The sequence below is a fragment of the Molothrus aeneus genome, chromosome 3 (genome assembly GCF_037042795.1).
Source record: "Molothrus aeneus isolate 106 chromosome 3, BPBGC_Maene_1.0, whole genome shotgun sequence".
NCBI classification, from domain to species: domain Eukaryota; kingdom Metazoa; phylum Chordata; class Aves; order Passeriformes; family Icteridae; genus Molothrus; species Molothrus aeneus.
The window spans coordinates 24,452,735-24,472,215 of NC_089648.1; the positions used below are offsets into that span (position 1 = coordinate 24,452,735).

The window sequence follows — 19,481 nt, forward strand, 5'->3', positions numbered from 1 at the left end:
AACATTTAATCTTTGTAACTTAGACATGTCTAAGTTACAAAGATTAAATATTAGGTAGAAAATGATCACACAACTCCGGGCTCTAAAATATCATCTCAGAGTAGCTGTTCTCCCACATTCCTTCAAATAAAGCATGTCCAACAGGTTCCCAGCAAGTAAAAATTGCTACCCCTGCAAAGAATAGGTATTGCTTTGTTTAAAGGACATGTTTGCATGGATATGGAGTTCTTGTATCCATAAAATTAACTGGACTAAGAGTTATGAAAAAGAAATGACTTCAACACACAAGGCTAGTATAAAAGGTGAAAGTATTTTGTCTTTACATATAATATCCAACACCCTACACCAAGACACTTAACACAAGAAAGTACAATTAAGAGAAAACTTAAAAAATTTGTTTATTTTCTGTGCAGATACAGCTGAATCCTGAAGATGATGTTCTTCACCCTCATATTTTCACCCCAAAGTACAGTGACCAGGCAAAGAAAAAGGACAAGACAGTCTCCTTCAGTTACAGTTCTGTACCCCTCTAGCAACTTTCTTGATATACATATATCTGGCAAATCAACAGGGGTAAAAAGCCAGTTGAGTTTACAGAAGATCATACATCAAAATGGAAATATCTCACATGGCTGCACCTTGATATTTCATTAGCAATTTTAACAGCATTTCCATTAATAAATGTTTCTATCAACTGCAGTTATGGAAAGTGATATTAATCACAGATTTAAATTAAAAATTACACATAACATGCTTTTTAAAGTTTTTATTGAATGTAGTATTTAAACAATTTCATAAACAACTAAATCATAAAACTGTCTGCTCATGATGCTGCCGATCTTCTATTCCTCCATTTTTCCACATAGACCTTGAGAGGCTCCTATAAACAGAGTGGAATAAACAAGTTCAACCTTGTTTCAGCTGAGAAGTTACTAATTCTGAACAAAGTCTTACATCCTGACAAAATCTATTATTCTCTGTCATGCAAAACTAGATCTGTACTGAAGTCTGTATAATTAGGAGAAATACCAGAGAGAGTGAATAAAAGGAAAAGGAAAACCTTGCCAAAAATGCATAATGAAGCTTCTATTACTAAATGCAATAATATAATCAATTTCATTTTAAAATGAAAATACTTTTTAACTTCAATCTGCAATTGTGTCAAAAAAATTGAAACGTTTTTAAAGACCAAGCTGCATTAGAGAAAAATTGAACAGGGAAATTAATCATCCCAGTGACTTTGAAAAAACACTCTTATTTTCACTAGCTACATATAAGAAACAGACATTCTATGTTTTAAATTTACAGTCCAAACAAAAATTCAGATTATAAACTATGTAAAGCTGCAGAAAAAATGCACCATAATCATTGAAAGACTAAACTAAATATTTTGCGCCAAAATTTTCTCCAACTCTTTCCAAATTGAAAATCACATTTATCATGAAGCAATATAGAGAAACAGTATATAGCCAGTCTTTACCAACTTACAGAACATTTTTTTTAGAATATAAAAAGTGGTGAGAAAATTGCAATAAAAAGTTTGTTTAGAGCATGGAAAAGAGAATGTCTTCAAAATCTGCTTAGAAAAAATGGTACTGGTAAACTATTAGTCAAAGGAATGATGCAGAACTATTTGCAATTTTCACAGATTTAATATCACGCTGTTTGTCATCCTCAAGTAATATGTGTTTGCACAGTTGCATAGGTATCTTGGCAGGGCAGCTAGAAGCAAAGCTGCAACAGAAAAATAATTCCTACAGTTCTAAAATTCCATCTTACTAGCTCAGCAACTTATACTAGACACAAAACACTAATTAATGAAAACTAGAAGCCATTAATTGTTACTGAAGCACAATTTCTGCATGCCTTTTCAAGTCCAATTGCTTAGAAAAATGCCCCAAGGAGATTTGATAAAGGTACACCTGTAGATGAATCCCTGATAAGGAGGCAGTTTAAATATCATAAGCCCCAAGGGGTTTTATTTCCTCAAGTCAAACCCAATGCAAGATTACCACAGCTCCCACAACACCCAGGACTTCACACATTACCTCCTTTGAGGAATCTCTGCAGAGACCTAGTCCCTATGTAATTATTCATGCAATTTGTTTTATTAATATTGAACATATACAAGGCTGCAGCTCTATTTCTTAATTAGGAAATACTCACAGGGGGTTCAGTGAAAGGGACAGGCTCTCCCACTTTCTTCAGAAAAGTTGCTAAAGATTTCAAAGTGATCTCATGCAGCTCTACATTCTTCGCTTTTGCTTTCTCATACGTAGCCTTTACAGAAGCAACATCCCCATCCAATTCTGAGGAAAAAAATACAACCCAAAAAATCTCAATGGTTACTTGTTTCTCTTTCCACCTGTTTTCACTCATGTTTAACCATCAACTGCTGCTCAGACATTTGCTTGAGAAGCATTGGGATGAAACTGAAGCGACCCCTGACAGTTTCACTGCTGTCCCCAGGGTCCTAGAAGCAGTACAACAGTTCCTAGCACCTTGTAAATACCAAGGAAGCCATCATGTCCAGTTAAATTCATTCTGTTGCCCTGGAGGGAGAACACAAACACCTGCAGTATGGGAGCTGTCTCAGGTTTTACTTGTTCACATTTGGAAACATCATCTTCGCAACCACGGGAGCTATAAAAGCTCCCGTTCATAAAAGAAAAAAAAGCTTTGTTCATAAAAAAAATGGTTCATAAAAGAAAAAAAAGCTTTGTGCAGAAATGGATAGCCTGTGTCCCTTTCTCATGAGAAAGAGCTTCCCACTCACATCTGGCAAGTGGCTGAGCTCCTTTTTTAATGTGGGAGGCTACAGCAAAAACTGCATGAAATGACAGCTTAATGAAAGCATAGAAATTGTTAACTTTCTACGACTTTAAAATAGATTTATTGTATGGGAAACACCAACAAAAAGAGCTAATACTTAGATTGCATTTAATGGACCACACAATCGTGATTTTACATATTTCTTTTTTCTAAAAGATATACAGCAAAGGATAGTGCATCTCACCAGACTGAAGGAAAGCTAGCCCTGGCAGGGGATCTCATCTCAGGACAAGGACAGGAGTAAAGGTCCTTTTATGTGTTCCATCATGGATGCCTGACAGATGATCAAGCTTCTTTCAGCTGTGATCTATGTTCTACTATATCTTTGCTAAACACAAACAATTATAATTTTATTTGCCCATTTTTTTGTTAATTAGAAACAGTTACCAATTGTGGTAATAACAATCCTCTGCCATGTTTCATAGCCTTTTCTAATTAAAAATAACAATGGCCTGAAAGGAGAAAATTTTTGAGTGAAGAAATTAATGTTAATACAGGGTTGGATTTGGTGCAAAACAAGAAAGCATGTTTGAAAGCTTACTACTAACTTTAAAATTAAAAAAACCCCACCAACTTTGATTTTAAAGATCTTATTTCTACCTCTCATGGCTAGAGCACAATCTAAGCCTTCTCATTTTCAGTTGTGCTAAATATTTTGCTGATGATTCTTTTAATGGTCAAATGATCAAAGTCTCACACAGGTAAGATGCTTGCACAGAATGACCTGGGAACAGCTTTTAAAACTCTTCATGCTGGTACTGAGTGTCTCCTCTAGAACCTGCTAGGAACCAGGTACATCTCTGCCTGAAGAGAGTACAGCCAGCATCTGTTCATACAGAGTGTAGCTTCACTGTTCAATACACTCTCACCACTGTTGTAGGTATAGCAGGGCAAGTGATAGATTCTCTGCAATCTCTTTATGAAACTGCTATACCATCATGCAGTTAGGAAGGATAGTGAAAAGCTTAGCTTACTTACAGAATTTTTACTAAAGTAAAAGCAGCAGAGGACTAATGGCAGCATAAAGCAGCAAGTACAGTGCTGGTGACAAAAGGGCAATTTTTTGTTTTATGAAAACATGTTAAAAAACTTACCCTGCTGTGAACCTGAACCTATCTGTTACAGGGCTAAACAATTTTGGTAGTGATTTCTCATAGCAGTATTACTAAACAAGCAAATTTTCTAAGTTAGATAACACATCATAACACTTCTACAACTTGATTCAAATAAGTATGTTTGTATTCCTTAAACACCATATCTTGGATTTGTGTTTGAAGTGTTTTACCTAATTATTCCTATTTATCTCCTCTGTGATAGGCTGGTGCACAAAGGCTTCTGTCCTCGTTCTTTTTTGCTTGTAAGATGTGTGAAAAGGATTTACTCCCTGTTATAAAACTGGAGGACAGTATCAGAGTACACAAGGCAAAGGACTCTACAGCACAGAGATGCCAGTGTTGCCATAGGAGCTGTATGTCCCGATTTTTCAAGAGTGAGCCTTGCAAATAAACATACATAAACAAAAAGCTTGACTTTTTTAGAGGTGCTCTCTTCTGACTTCAGCTATAAAGAGAACTGATAAGTATTTCAACTATTTATGTAAATTCAAATGCAGACATCTGGAATACTAACTTTGGCTACATTATAAGATGTATAAATAATTTACACTAATAACAATAAGATCGTTTCACATTACTGATTGAACAAATCACTTATGATTTTGAAACATACACACACACATATAAAAGGAACCAATATTACAACATGTTTTGGGGGGAAAAAAGCTAAATTCATTTTAAAAGCCATTCATTTCTACAGCATTTTCCCCCATGGGTTAGTATGGATTCTTTCTTATTCCATGAAGCCTCTACTTAAGGTTCTAAGTAAAGGATTCACGGCTTGTGTCAGCTGGTTGCTCTTTCATCCTAACAGCCAGGACAACACACAGACCCAACAGACTGAAACAAGAAAAACCTCAGATAACCCCTGCACCTCTTTATGACTTGAACTGTAAAGTAAGGGCTTGCATGACCTTTCTGAATGTCTCCAGAGCTCTCACTAAAACACTGTTCCAAGGAGCATTGCTTACCATAACATCTCAAGAGGTACCGGTACACCGCTGCTGGATCGAGATGCTCAGGAATCAGTTCCACAAGCGCCTCAATCCTCTTTGCCTGTGAGATTAAATGCACATACAAAAAAACCCATGAACTTGAAATCTTAAAGAACAAAATGAAGTCACCAAATTCAGAACAGTGATTGCACAGTTTTAAAGTGAAATAAACTGTACTGGTAACAAAGAATAGACTGTGTGACTCGAAGTATATACAATAATTTCCTTCCCAAAATTCTGCAGATATGAAATAGTAAAAGAAATTAAGCACAAAATGCAATTAATGCAATAAGGGTCTAAAATCCATACTCAAGAATGCTAAACATTAGTGTCTTTTTTTTTTCTTCAAGTAGACAATGTTTCAATAAAAATATGGCAAGATTACAACCAATTTAGGAAAACTGCAAAACACTCAGCATCCTTCAATGACCCAGAGGTCATTGGCAGCTATGATCAATGCTTAAAAGGAGTCAGTTCACTAACTGATGTGCTTAAATTTGGAACCTCCTTCCCTCAGCCTCTGATTGCAGTTCCAAAAATGCTTAGGTTTTAAATTAAAAGAAGTTTACTGAAATGAAGAACATCTTTATCACACACCACCAACTCTGATGTGTTAGTAAAATTTCAGCTTGATGAGCTGGGAAACTTGCACATTTTTAGTTCCTTCTTATATACACCAAACAATAGTATTTACCACATTATATTTATCATCATCACTTCAAGAGAAGAACTTTAAATCTACTAGTATTTAATGGCAATTCCCACAAAACATAAATGTGCATTTGACTCGTGAAAAAAACATTTATTCTAGTTTGTGTGCTAGATGTTCCTGATGCTGCTCCTCTATGAAAGAGAAATCCAGATGGTTTTGCTTGGGTGTGTATTTCAGGGTTTTTTGGTTGCTGTTCAGTGTTGGGTTTGAGGGGTGGGGGCTGTTTGATTTTTTTAGTGTGTTCTAAGGCTTTTTTGTGTGGGCTGGAGTTTCTTTGTTGGCCTTTGGATTTGTATTTTATTTGTTTTGGGGCTATTTTGTTTACTTTAAGGGGGCAATAGGAGGAGGGAGGGATAGGAATAGAGCAAGCATATAAACAGCATTTCAAATTACAGGGAATGAGGAGAAAGCCAGGAATCTAAACAGATGCTCCAACTAGATACATGTCCAAACTACCATAACAAGTAATATGAAATGTGTCTTTTAATGTAAACACAGAGGCATTTTATCATCAGAGAGGCTGAGGTTTTAACTTGGATTTGTATTTGTACAATGTAGCCAATAAAATAAGGACTTTCAGGTTGTGGTACTGAACTGGATAATGCAGTAAAACATTCTAAGTACAATGTTTGTAGGATGTACAGTGTAACACGGAAAATGCAGGAAATAACTGAAACAATAGAAAAATATTAAGTACACCCTCCTTTCCATCATGCTCCATAATATAAACTGTTCTTTAAATATAACCACCTCTGCAAATTAACCTCCCTCCTCCCCAAGAAACCCAGTAAAGCTGTCAACTGTGAAGTTCAAAACACTTTAACAAAGGTTGATGAAATAGTATTTTGCAACATAGGAAATTGTATATGTGAAAAAAATATTGTACCTGTCCAGGTTGAGATGCTGCTCTAGCCAAAAAACGCCCAAAAGTTCTCTTCTCCTGAACTATTGCACCCCACCTCTGAAGACAAAGAAATGATTCATGTAGCAGACATAAGTAGGTTACTGTTAAACAAAATTACCAAGGTGAAAATTTCTAATTACAGATGCTTAAAACAATATACTAACATATTACCAATTTATAAGGTAAATAATTGAATATTAGGTTGACAAGAAAACCAAAAAACCAACCACAAACCAAGTTCATTTAATGCACTTCACTGGTAAACATTTTTAATTGGTAGGGATAAAGTTTGTTTAAAACAATAGGGGAAAGAATTAAACTAATACTTCAAATATACCACAAAAACGAGGTTTAGGACTGCAAAAGAATGAAAAAGAGAAACACTATTCCTCTCCAATTATACTGCCAAGCATTCACAAGTGAGCTAGGGATCATAAGGTTAATTATACATTTAATAAGGTGTCAGGGAGATAACTGCTCGTTTCTTTATAAAAATTAAAATGTACAAAGCAAGTTCTCTTTAAAGTATAATTACCTACACTTATGCATACAAAGGACTGATTTCAATCTCTCTATTTTATAAAAGGCTTTAACTGCAATAGACAGGGTTTGAGAAAGAGAAGTTGAACTTAAAAAAGTTTGAGACAGACCAGATAAAAATCAAAAATTGATCTTACTTTAGAAACAAGGACAAAATAAAATATACAAGACAATATTAAGTGTGTGTTCCTCAAAGATGTCAGTGTTAGAACTCTTAAAAATGCAGAGTGTGTTTTTTTTTACCAGCTGTGTGATATCAGTACCAAAATGCACAGGAAAAAGAGAATATTGTGCATATGAAAACACATACCATGATTTTCCTATATTCAACTAGTATTGTAGACATTTGCAAACAAGAAAATTTGGGTAATGCCATTATGAATATTCTGAATAAGTAATATGTTTACAAGCTCTTTAAAGTCCAGGTGAAAAGGTGTGAAGGTTCCTTTCTTTAGGCAAACAGACAAGTGGCTCTATGGTGCTAAATAGGGGCAAAGCACTGATGAGAGGAACTTGCAATATTTTATTACCAGTTCTAGCCATTCTCACCTACTGCCAGTAAATGCTCTCAGAGGAAAGAGTCTAGTTTGAGAAACATTATCCACAGCTTCCTTTCATGCTGAAATATCAAGTCCCTTCCGACTCTCATCAGAAAAAGCATTCTCCCTCCAGACAATAACAGACACTGCAGCTGTTCCATGAACTTTTAAATAGACTCTTAGATGCGTTTCTGAAACCAAGGAGTCTTCATGTATATACTAATATTTTAGATTACAAGCAAAATATTTCATTTAGATTGTTGTTTAATTTCCAAAATATAACAATGCAGAGTGACTATTCCTATCCTCCAGTTGGTGGATTCCTATTAGTGGAACACTGGATCCACACAAAGCAGTCACAAACGTTTAACACAGCTCAAAGTTTTTCCTGAGCCATAAAATCCCCTATTTTTCTCCTAGACACAGAAGTTCCAACTCAAGCTTACCTGTAAATATCCACTTATAACAAGGTATTTTTAAATTGTCCATTAAGATACAATGTATACAAGGTTATTTCAAGTACCCTATAGAGCCATTAATTTAATTCTAACAGTTAGATGCTCTTGTAACAAGTTTCAGGAATATATACATGTATATTATTCCATGTTCTGGAAAATTTTAGGAATACTATCATTTTACTTAAAAATGAAAAAAACTTTATCTTCACAAAAGAAAAAAAAGTATCCAATTTTCATTTACTCATTCCATGTCAAGCAAAGAGCAATCAAAGAGCAATCAATAAATCAGAAAGAGTGGAATAACTCGAGAATTTTTTGCAATTTGATGTTTCAAGCTATATAGCAAGAGGGTTTTATTGCAAAATTGTAGTCTCCTTTTCATTTAATATTCAAATGACCAGTTAGGCAAAGCCCTACATAAAGTAAGGGAATTACAAGGAATACACCTCACACTGCAGCAGAAGTAATAGAACAGCTTTGTTGGTAGTGTCTTGGAATATCATAAAATATGTCATGGATGAAGCAGAGCTTTTTCTTTAAGAGTTTAAAATACTTGGGAACTGGTAAATGAGTAGCATGCACTATCAGGAGATGATAAGAGGCCCTGATTTGAGGCAGGAGCTTATGCACACATCAGTCTGACTGCTGGACTGTCACCTGCTTGGATGAGCCTCCTGACAGAGCCTGTTCCCAGCACCCACAGCTCATCCCACCTCTTGCTTGGCTTGTCTTTAGCTCAGCACAAATGCAGCTGTCTCAATTCCTAACTCAGCTGAGACTGTGACCCAGAGACCAACATTTGGGGTTTAATGCATCTGTGACAAATAGAAAGCAAATTCAGCTCCTAATAAGCCCTGAATACAATATATACAATATTACAGCCAAGTGAAGTAAAGTCCATGACAAGCAATTATTGCCTGCTTGTTTTGCAAACTGTACAGCTGTAAGATATCATGTTTACAGCACTTAAGAAATTAGGTGAGAAGTTGCAAGGAAATGGTTTGCAAGAAACAACTGACATCTAACAGAGAACTTGGAGAAAAAATATTTGCAATATACAAATACTTGCTTTATTTCCTTCATGTTACTGGAAGACAAAAACCACCTCTGACTCTAGCACCGCTACTCTCAGCACTAGAGCATGAGCCCATGGTTTAGTGTAAAGTGTGCACTGCTACTCACACTGTAATTCAAATGCATCCCAGCAGCTGCACAACATCTCTTTGTGACAATTTCTCAGTTAACCTTTGGAGAGCTCTAAGCATTTCTGTTCCTCTTGTTATGTCATTACCTGTATCAACGATCTGGCATCATCCACTCTGCCTGCAGTGATATACTGAAGGAAAAGATCTGTGACAGGTCTGTACATTCCACACTGACTGGCCACTCGTTCTGCCATCGCACCGACTGCAAAATGATGGGTACATGAGGAAAAGCTTGGATTGAAAAGCTGCTTTTGTAAACTTCACAGGCATGATTTATGCTGACTGAGCAGGTTTTATGTGTAATAGCTCTTTCATAACACCTCTGTCGAGTCAGAATATTTAAATATCATTGCAATTAACTTACATTTTTCCAAAGCTGGTTCTAATCCTTCCTCAGACACCTTTCTTAACAAATAGGAAATACTTTTGACAGCTTGATCAGGATTCTGTGCACCAGAGATAAGCAGAGGCTCAAGGTATTTCACAGCAGCATCAAGGTCATTGCTAGGAAAAAAGATTGAACTGGGTCAGTTTCTGAAATCAAGATTTCTAAACCTAAAGAAGCAATTAAAATGAAGTTTTTGTTTTCTACATCAAGCTTGTATTTACCAGGAATAGTTGATGAAAAAACATTGACCAAAAAATTTTATTCATTCAGATATGGTAAACATGAAACAATTTATGACTGAATGAATAAATCAATTAATAAGTTTAAACGGCCTTTGACCTGTGCAAAGTTTAGGTATTTTGGACACACTTTATTCCTCATTAAGAAAGAAGAGTTCAGCTTGCTGCTTTAGGAAAATGCATCCTGCAAATCTAGAAGGCAAAATCTAAACATTAACAGAGAGTATCTGAATAATTAATGCATGCAACTTAAGTATTTTTATGCAATGTAATTAATTATTTACCTGATTTTTCCCACGCCTGCCCTTTTGGATGCAAAAGACAATACTAAATGTCATTTGGTCATTACATCTATATGCTTTTAATCTTAAGGCTTAAATATAGCAAATGCGAATGAAATAATGCAAGAAGTATTCACCAAAGTGTAAACTCTCATTCCAGCATTCTAAAAAGTTCAAATGACAACATCTCTTACCAGTCCACTGTAAAACCTAATTAAATTGAAAAAGAAAACTGAGCACAACGAATGCTTTTAGGTGAAGCAGCAATGCAGCACATGTGAAAGCCATGAAAAATGCTTTGAAAACTGAATCAGAAACACAGAACTACCAATAAATGAACATTGTATTGGAAATATCAGTAAGAATCTGTTTTTCAAAGTTATAGAGATTACAAGGTATTTAAGAATATACAGGGTGCATATTATTGTCATGGTTTGAAGCTGGCACAATGCCAATGCCCCCATGAGAATACACTCTCCCTGGTGTCTGCTGTGAGATGTGACCAGGAATAAGCAAAGCAGGTCCCCACTTAGAAATAAAGAAAAGAAAAACTTTATTAACTAAACTACAACTCTAAGTAAAAAGAAACACAGGGAAAATGAAACCTTCCAAAAACATTTCCTCCTTCCCCCATCGTATTTCCAATACATCCATCCCCCAAATTATCGACTCTCGGTCCGGCACCACCCTTTAGATAATCAATTCTCAGTTCATCAAGAGGAGAGGAGTCCTTCTTGTGCCATAGGCTTCTCCTGGAATCACCGTTGAAACCTCGTGTGTTTCCGTGTCACTCATGGCACCGCCCAGTGTACATCTGCCGTCGTGACCTCTTCCTGCCATGCCCAGTGCTCTCACCACTGAACACGGACCAGAGCTGCTTCTAGGGTTGTTCTTTTAAGGATGCTCTGTCCCGTTCCAAAAAGAGCACAGTCTCACCTTTGGGACACCTGTCCCCCCCAGATTTCACCCCCAGGGGCCGAGGGGTCTCAAGACTGAACCCTCTTGGCTCTGAGCCATTGCCTCCCCCTGGATGCAGTCTCTGTATCACAAGGAACATGGTTCTGTCCATGGCCATAACAAGAAGAGTCCAGCTAAGGCCACTCCATCATCTCTTCCCACCTAAGGTTCTTCTCTACTCTTCCGACATCTTCCACTTGCCCAGACCTTCACACTTGCACATTTCCCTCTTCATCTCATCTCTATCTCTCTTCTAGGAAAGGTTAATGTTCTGCAAAGTTTTCATTGTCCAAAAAAGGGTTAAAAGCTCGGGCTCTGCGGCTGGACACCTTCTCACTGCACCCCCCCCTTCTTCTCCTTCTCAGCTGTGCTGCCGCTGGCACATGTTACACGTTTCAAGGTAGCACAGTCCCAAGCACAGGCTGGGCTGTACTCTCTCTCTCTCTCCTGGGGGAGGCTGCCCGGTGCCTCCTGGTGCTTCTCCCACCCCTCCATCCTCGGGGCCTCTTCACCTGCCATCTCTGTCCAAGGCCCGGCCTACTTCACCCGGCCGCATGGCTTCCCCCGCCATCGGGCAGCAGCTGGACGGGGGAGAGATCCGAACTCTTTCCCCACCGGAACCTGAGAGAGAGGTTCCTGGGAATGCTCTGCTTCTAACCCCTGTGTTCTCAGAGGCGTATCCATGCCCCAGTGGCCACACCAGGTGCCAATACTAAAATCCGAAACCTACTGGTGAACACAGCATATCCCAGAAAACTTAACTTTCTCTCAAACCACGACATTAATTAACACTGCTCAGTCTTTTCATACATCAAGTTAGTTTTGGTATGGGAAAAGTTGGTGCTCTACCTGCATGCAACCATTTATTTATTTATACTTGTCACCAAACTCCACCTTTAAGAGCACAGCCTGACTTTGCAACACTTTTATGACGTGGAAATACAGGAAAATTGGCATCTTATAACACAAATAATGAAGTGTCTCTCCCATCTGAAGTATTTCATTTACGTTCAAGTCCATGCACTACAACTGTGTGCCAAGGACCACTGGGATCTGCTCCCTGTGATCTGGCATGCCTGAGGCAACCAGGAATCTGTTATGCACTACAGAGCTCTACAGCTTTCCTGCCAAGCCAGGCACAGGAGGTCCACCCAACAAAACTAGTTTGAAATGAAACAACAGAATATGTAGGATTCCTGAAGACTGGTCCCTGCAAAGTGTATTTGAGAAGCTGACCTTGCCCTCTCTCCTCCAGGTGCTTCCTCATGCAGTTTTACACAAAGGATAAACCAGCACAGTACCAATGTATCAACTAAACCAGAAATGCACATAGAGCACAATACTGAAAAAGAGCTGAATCACAGGATACTAAGAAGTGTGGGAATAACTATGATAACTAAACTGTGGCCTAAAGCATCAGCCAAGCTTTTTTAGTTCTTACTGGAAAGACCTCACTCTGCAGATACACATCTGGCTTTCACATTTTGAAGGTAAAGACAGTAATAGTTCAAGAATATATAGCCATTTCAACTGCTGGAACAGGTAGTAGATTTTTCTTTCCAACAAAATATATATATTTAATATATATTTATATAATCTCTGGGTGCTACGTTTGATGAAGTAATTCTATTTTACCTTCAGATTTCATAGAGCTTTTAATCTAACACTGAGGAAACACTTTACATGCACCTTGGAACAAAGGTATCAAATTACAGCACCAAAAAAGACCTTAATGCATATCTCTATTTCATTAAATTTTCAACCCCAAATTTGTATGGGAGGCAATACCAGAACAGAACTGCACACTATACTCAACTAGAATTTCAACATCTGGGACACTGTAAAAATGGAAACAGAATGAAATGGATAATGCAAGAGATTTCCCAGCACATTGCAGAAAATAATTAAATACACAGTCCTAGAAATACTTACCTTTTTGTATGAGCCAATGCAATTGCATTAGAGATTAGTGAGTCAGGTAAACGAATGGATTTTGTGACGTCTCCCAGGATGTTTTCAAGTACTTGCAGGTTCTTTAGGTCTCCTTTTTCTGCCAGGGCCTGAATGAGAGCAGTAGCTGCTGCTCTAGTAGGCAACACACCACTGTCAAGCATTCCTTTTAAAACAGCCAAGGCATCTAACAATGGTAAAGCAATAAGGGAAACAGAAATCAGACTTTAGTTCAGAAAGCACCATGCTGCTGGTATCATTAATCCTACCCATTTAAAATAAGTACAGAAAAAAAATTTCTTTAAGCCCTGCAATCACTAGAGTGAATTCTAACTTGAATACATATACACAAATAAAAACTCTCAACAATAATTTAGATTGAAAGGCTATAATATCTCATAATAAGAAGTATTAAGCTACTTTCAACATTGAAATAATTTGTTTTTAACCAGCTCAAGGAAAGCAGGCATGTCATAAATATTCTCTCTTATGATTTTGAAGTCCTGACTCTTTTCTTCCCCAAACTGCAATCAATTTCCTTTACTAAAAACAAAAAATGTTGTATATTTAAGAATAAATATAGCCTAAAAATGTAGTTCATTATAGAAACTGATGAATTATAATACTGAGATTTCTCTTTTTGAGTGTGCATGAAAGCTTTGTTTTCCCAAATTTAATTTTCAAATAAAATTATGGGATACAAGTTCCCTTGCAAGAACAAAAACCAAGAACTCAACCCTTACCTCAGAAACTCCTAAGATTATAGCAATTACATGTTAAAAACACACAAGGTCAATCTCCTGTCCATCTGCCACAAATTCCCCAAACCCACAGCTGATGAAGTCACCCTCATTTCTCCAAGCAGAATTCTTGTCAATTTATGTTATCCATGAGGAAACACACACAGAAAGACATGCCCCTCTGGTAAAAATCTCTTATTCCTTACCAGCACAGGCAGGATTAATCACAGATGATAATTATAATACCAAGGGATAACACTCCTAGCATAATATACACCCACATGAACTCCACAGCATTGCCATTCCAATTCAATATGCAGGTACTGCAGAAATCAAGTGTTACCCTTTACATGAGAGGAAGCAAAAAACATTCTTTATGCTTAGGCTTCCTTCACAGGAAGTTTTTTTTCTGCCCCACATTCTTCTTTTTAGGGAAAATAAGGAGGAATACATGGTGGGGGGTGGGGGGGGGGGGGAAAGGAAGATTCACAACATTTAAGAAGCAATCTCAGAAAACATGCCAAGTTCAAATTCTCTCCTAACTCGGGTGCAGACCTCCCTCTAGCACAGAGTGCAACCAGCCTTCTCAAGAACAAGGACAGAGAAAGATTTGAAAGCTGAGTATGTGCAGAACAACTGCAAGAATTAAGGTACTAGTAGCATAGTGGATAATTCTGCAGGTAACTATATGCTTGTGAAAACCAACCATGCATCCTTCAAAATAAACTTCTATAAACTCTGCAAATTTCCTACCCCAAAACTCTTAATTCTGACTCTTTAAAGTAACCTGTTTTTTACCAAGTTCTTGCTAGAAGATATCAGAGCTCTTAGGAGTACACTTTAGTACCTCCATAAAACCTTTTAACTGCACCACACTACACAGCAAAGAATGCTGATGAACTAAATGAGGTATGTAAGTGGTAAAAAGCAAGCAGGTTTTACGCAAGTGAAAGCCATCACAGGATGTAGGTCAAATGGAGCTCACCAACAAAAGACTACAAAAACACCATGCCAAAAATGTTTTGGGTAATCTGTGAGCCTTAGAAAATTACCTGTATGGCTGAAATACTCAGTAACTTGCATTTTCAAGGCTTCACTTAGACAAAGACAAGTAGTATATCTCAAATTAAAACAGAAACAAGGATTAAGTGTGACTATTCAATAAAATTGTTAGATAAAGCTTGTTCAATGCACAAGATATAAGAAAATATAATTTTGCAAAGTAATGTAATTCCACAAGATTGAGAAACTTTGCATTGTGCAAAAAGTGAGATTTTTAGAGTACAACAAGAGAGTTGATGTAACAGGATTTTGTATGCTAGCTAAAAGAATCCCAATGCAAGAGACTAGCAGGATATAGAAACATCACTGATGTTCTGAAGAAGGGAAGACTTTTTGTGTGCAATATTCAGGAAGAACTGGTAAAATTTATGGCATATTAGAGAAGAAAGCAGAGAAGATTTATGAGAATAAAATCAGACAGGAAAGTCAGGTGAAGCCCTTGAAAGCAGCAAAAAAAGATCTGCAAAAAGGAGCAATGGCATTCATCACAAATACTTCAGTGGATGACACCTGCCAATGACATGAAACTGGAGACTGAATGAGGAAGAAGACAGGTTTATCAGCCACAGGAAACAAAGAGTACAAGTGAGAAGATGTGTCTAAATGCTCATCTTTAGTATTTTAATGTAGCTGATGTTACATGGGTATGAGTTACTAGCACAGCTATGTATGATGGAATTAACTAAAATGTAATGATGGTCGAATCAAAAGTGGATTTTCTGAATTTGTGCATAGTTGCTTTAATGCCTAAAGGTACTGACAAAAATAGGTACCAACACTGTACTTAGGCTTGCATGGAGATAAAAGACATTGCCCTGCATGTACAACTACCTGCATGCAGAGTTCTCCTCTATCACAAGACTTCTACAGCCCAACTACAGAAGTAGGACATAACTCTGTGGAGCTGATCTCTAGGCTGCAAAGCAGCCAATGCTGAGGACTAAAATAAGTGTAAACTTTATGCACCATCTTGTTGGGTACCCTTACGTATTCTTCAGCCACCATTTCCTTCACTATCATCATCGTTACATTAAAAAGAAAACCAAACAGAGTATTTTGTTACTGTTGGTATTGAGAACTATTTAAAAGTATTTGATTAAGTTTTTAAATCAATATTATAATCATTTAGTTCACAATCATGCACATTTAACAGTCAATTTAACTCATCTGGTATCTCACACAACCAACACAATATGCAAGAAACAACTGCTGGGAATTGTTTCAGATGCTCTAAAGTATGTTAATTTCCAAAGCAAAATGACTTGTGCTGTGAATTTTAACGCACTTGAAAGCCTGTACTTTCTCTCGTTCTGGAGCACAAATTTTGCATGTCTGAAGAGCTGTGATTCATCTTAAGAAAACCCATCTTGTGTTAAATGGAATGGAAACTGGACTAAGTGGTCAAATGACAAGTACATTCATATTCAAGCTGTATTATAAATGCATGTACAGTAATTTACGTCTCTCAGCTACCACAAAAGGCTCTTGATAAGCAGGTAATTTGCTAAATGGACTCCTTTATCCAAGTATTCGAAGGGCGTTACAAGAAAAATCTGCAGAGGCATTAATGTGACGTAAAGGTCAAGCATTGTGACATACCTTTCAAATAATCCCGCCTAACTTGCGATATGATGAGGAGGCTGCTGGCAGCACTGTTCAGTGTGAAGCCCTTGATGTGGGTCTCAGCACTAAAAGAAGCAGACATTTAGAAAGGAATTACTGACATGCTTCTGATACGATAATAAATGGTTGAGCACCAAGGTGAAATTATAAAAACTACTGTTCGTATGTTAAAAATATTGCTGCAAAATATCGACCTGGAGACAGCTTTTGTGTTATCCTGTCAATGGTTATAGAAGGATAATTTTTTTTTGCATTCTGACAGATGACAAAGTTGGAAGTGAGCAACAAAAGAAACAAAGTACAAGATTTTTTTTAAACAATCGGTTCAGATTCTTGAATGCTGACATATTAGATGACTAAAATAACTGCATGCCCTGCATTGTTCTGTTGTATCCTAAGCTGGATACTTTTTCTTCTTTTTTCAATAGTCACCATAATTATAAAATATAAAACTATTCTTTCAGCAATAAAAATGAAACATTTATTTTCAGCACTGTATATTTTAAACATAAACTAAAGCATATTATGAACTAACACCATATCATTTGGTTGATTAATTTTCAAATTTCTGTCATCTAGAGGTATACAGGTTTTAAAGCGAACATCCTACATTTGCTGCCTTAGCCACATTAAAATTGTATTTCACTTATCAATTCCTTGTCTCCTGTAATACAAAACTTCATGTAAGTAGAGCAAAGACAGCCTTTACTTCAGTAACCCTGCTAAAGCTTTGCTAACACTCTGGAAATTAGTCAAGAGAGACTAACCAGCAATCACATCGGTCTTGTACTACAAAATGTTCCTGCTCCTAAATGACATATAGCCAAGCCCCATTTTTAATATATAAGGATAACTTTACAAATGTTCATTTCTAGATTACAAAATCTCCACAGAGCAAAGGGGGGCATTGCCATTTACCATATCAGCAATCAAGATAAACCTCACTGATCATCTTGTGGCAAACAACTGAGCAGCCTACCTACTTGAACTTAGGGGCTGAGCGGATTGGGAGGTAAGCAGGGTCATTGCTAAATTGTTCTCCTCAATCCCAAGAAAATCCTTCACATTGCACACAATATGACTATCCTCTCAGTCACTTTCAGCCTCCCAGGCTCACAAATGCAGTCACTGGACTCAGGATTTTCTTCCTCTCCCAACCAATCCCCTTAATCCCTGCCTAAGCACCCACTGCTCAGTTCCGCCTTTTTTTTTTTCCTTTGTCCCATCTGTCAAAGCCCTTAAGTCAACAATTCATGCATGAGACTGTAAATTACATATAACAAAGGATTTACTTTCTCCAATCTTCCAATCTTCAGTGTGATTAAATAGATGTTAGCTACTATTACAGAACTAATCCATCATTCCAATACTCCTAAATTTCTATTTAAAACTTCTTGGACTAAATGCAGTAAATATTCCTCAAAACAGTTCTAGAATGTGAAAGCAACACTTGGGTTGACCAACAGATCAGTAATGTTCTGGGATGTCTGCTGTTTGTTTCTTTCAAAGGCAGTGTAAGAATGCTATTTACTTCTCCCAAATCACCTTCTAATGGAAGTTTTTCAGTTCAGGTAACAGAGGGATATTTTGAAGTTATTGGATGTTTTAAAATTATTTATAAAGTAGTTATTTTGTTGCCTATGCTAATGTGCACAGTAAGACTATCTACATATTATTTATCTTTCAAATTGGCTTCAAACAGTAAAATGAGTAATTTGTATCTAAATTAAGGTAGCTTTCCTGTATTTTACAAAAATATTAGGAGCTGCACAAGTTTCAGACCACCATACACATTTAGGCTTTGTAGGAGTAATCTCTTTTTAGTATGAGGCTGGAAAAATTCTGAAGCATCCAGAAATGTATATTAACACACAGATTTGTTATTCCTCAATCACAGGCGCACACACCCCATCACTTTCTCTATTTCAGTGGATTACTTAGAACTTAAAAGCTTTTAAAAATGCTTAATATTAGCATAATTTTGTTACTAGAAAAAAAGCCACACAGATATGCCGTGAACACGACCAACATGAAGCATTTTCTGTTTTGATGCAAGAGTAAGTTGTCAGAAGCTTCTCAGATTGTCATTATTTGGCATTTCTAAGCTACAAGATGGAGTAGGAGAGTTGTGAAAAGCACCAGGGTTAGATCATAGTTGGCTTTGACCAGCAACCAAGAAGAAAATCTCTTATAAAATCCTGTTACTTTACTCCTAAACATCTCAAACTTCAGAGGCTTAACACATCTCTGACCTTTTAAGTCTTTCAAAATTTTTTTTCCCCTGAATTTTGAATTTATGTACTACACTTATCTAAACACTTATCTAAAGTGATGATTCGGAATCCTTGAAATACAAGGAACAAACCACCACCTTCTTTCTTCTTTTCCAATTTGCAAATTACTGCTGGAATTATGCACTACTTTGTGCCTCTTCCTTACAACTGTTTGAGCTGTAGAGCAGGAAAGCAGTGGATCCATGTACAAATCTTCAGTACAATGTTTCAAGCTTCTTCCCTGAAGAACGTTCCAATACATCTTTAGATACTTGAGTATTTTCTCTGAAACAAACTACCTAAATTTACCAACGTTCTTTGTACTCCCTAACGCATCTCCCCTCCACGTTCTATTTGCAAAGATTTATCAGTTACTTGCATTACAGGGAGATCAATTTGATAAACTGATTTAGTTTTCCCTTAATATAAGCCATATATCCTGCAGGCACAAACATTACTTATCATAATGCCCTGTTGCTGAGAGCTATTTGCAAAAGGACTATTTGTCCTTCTGAAAGCAGAACTCCAACACTTTTTCAACAAAAGACATTTCTCCAATCTAAACACTTCTAAAGAAAATATTAAAATAATCAATATCATCTTACACTAGACTGTTCCTGGACATCAGAAACTAAGTTGGCTCTAAGAACTTTTAGGCTTTTTTACAG

The 19,481-nt window shown here is 36.9% G+C and overlaps 1 protein-coding gene across 1 annotated transcript in view; it reads right to left on the minus strand.

The window, feature by feature from the left end:
- Positions 1-368: 368 nt before the first annotated feature.
- LRPPRC (leucine rich pentatricopeptide repeat containing) overlaps positions 369-19,481 on the minus strand; it is an 87,822-nt gene continuing 68,709 nt past the window's right edge. The window contains exons 31-38 of the mRNA XM_066546501.1: positions 16,517-16,605; positions 13,098-13,302; positions 9,665-9,804; positions 9,387-9,502; positions 6,541-6,615; positions 4,919-5,003; positions 2,167-2,309; positions 369-880 (exon numbers count right to left, since the gene is read on the minus strand). Of these exons, the coding sequence (XP_066402598.1) occupies positions 824-880; positions 2,167-2,309; positions 4,919-5,003; positions 6,541-6,615; positions 9,387-9,502; positions 9,665-9,804; positions 13,098-13,302; positions 16,517-16,605 (910 nt within the window). The 3' untranslated portion in view covers positions 369-823. The remainder of the gene's footprint in view (positions 881-2,166; positions 2,310-4,918; positions 5,004-6,540; positions 6,616-9,386; positions 9,503-9,664; positions 9,805-13,097; positions 13,303-16,516; positions 16,606-19,481) is intronic.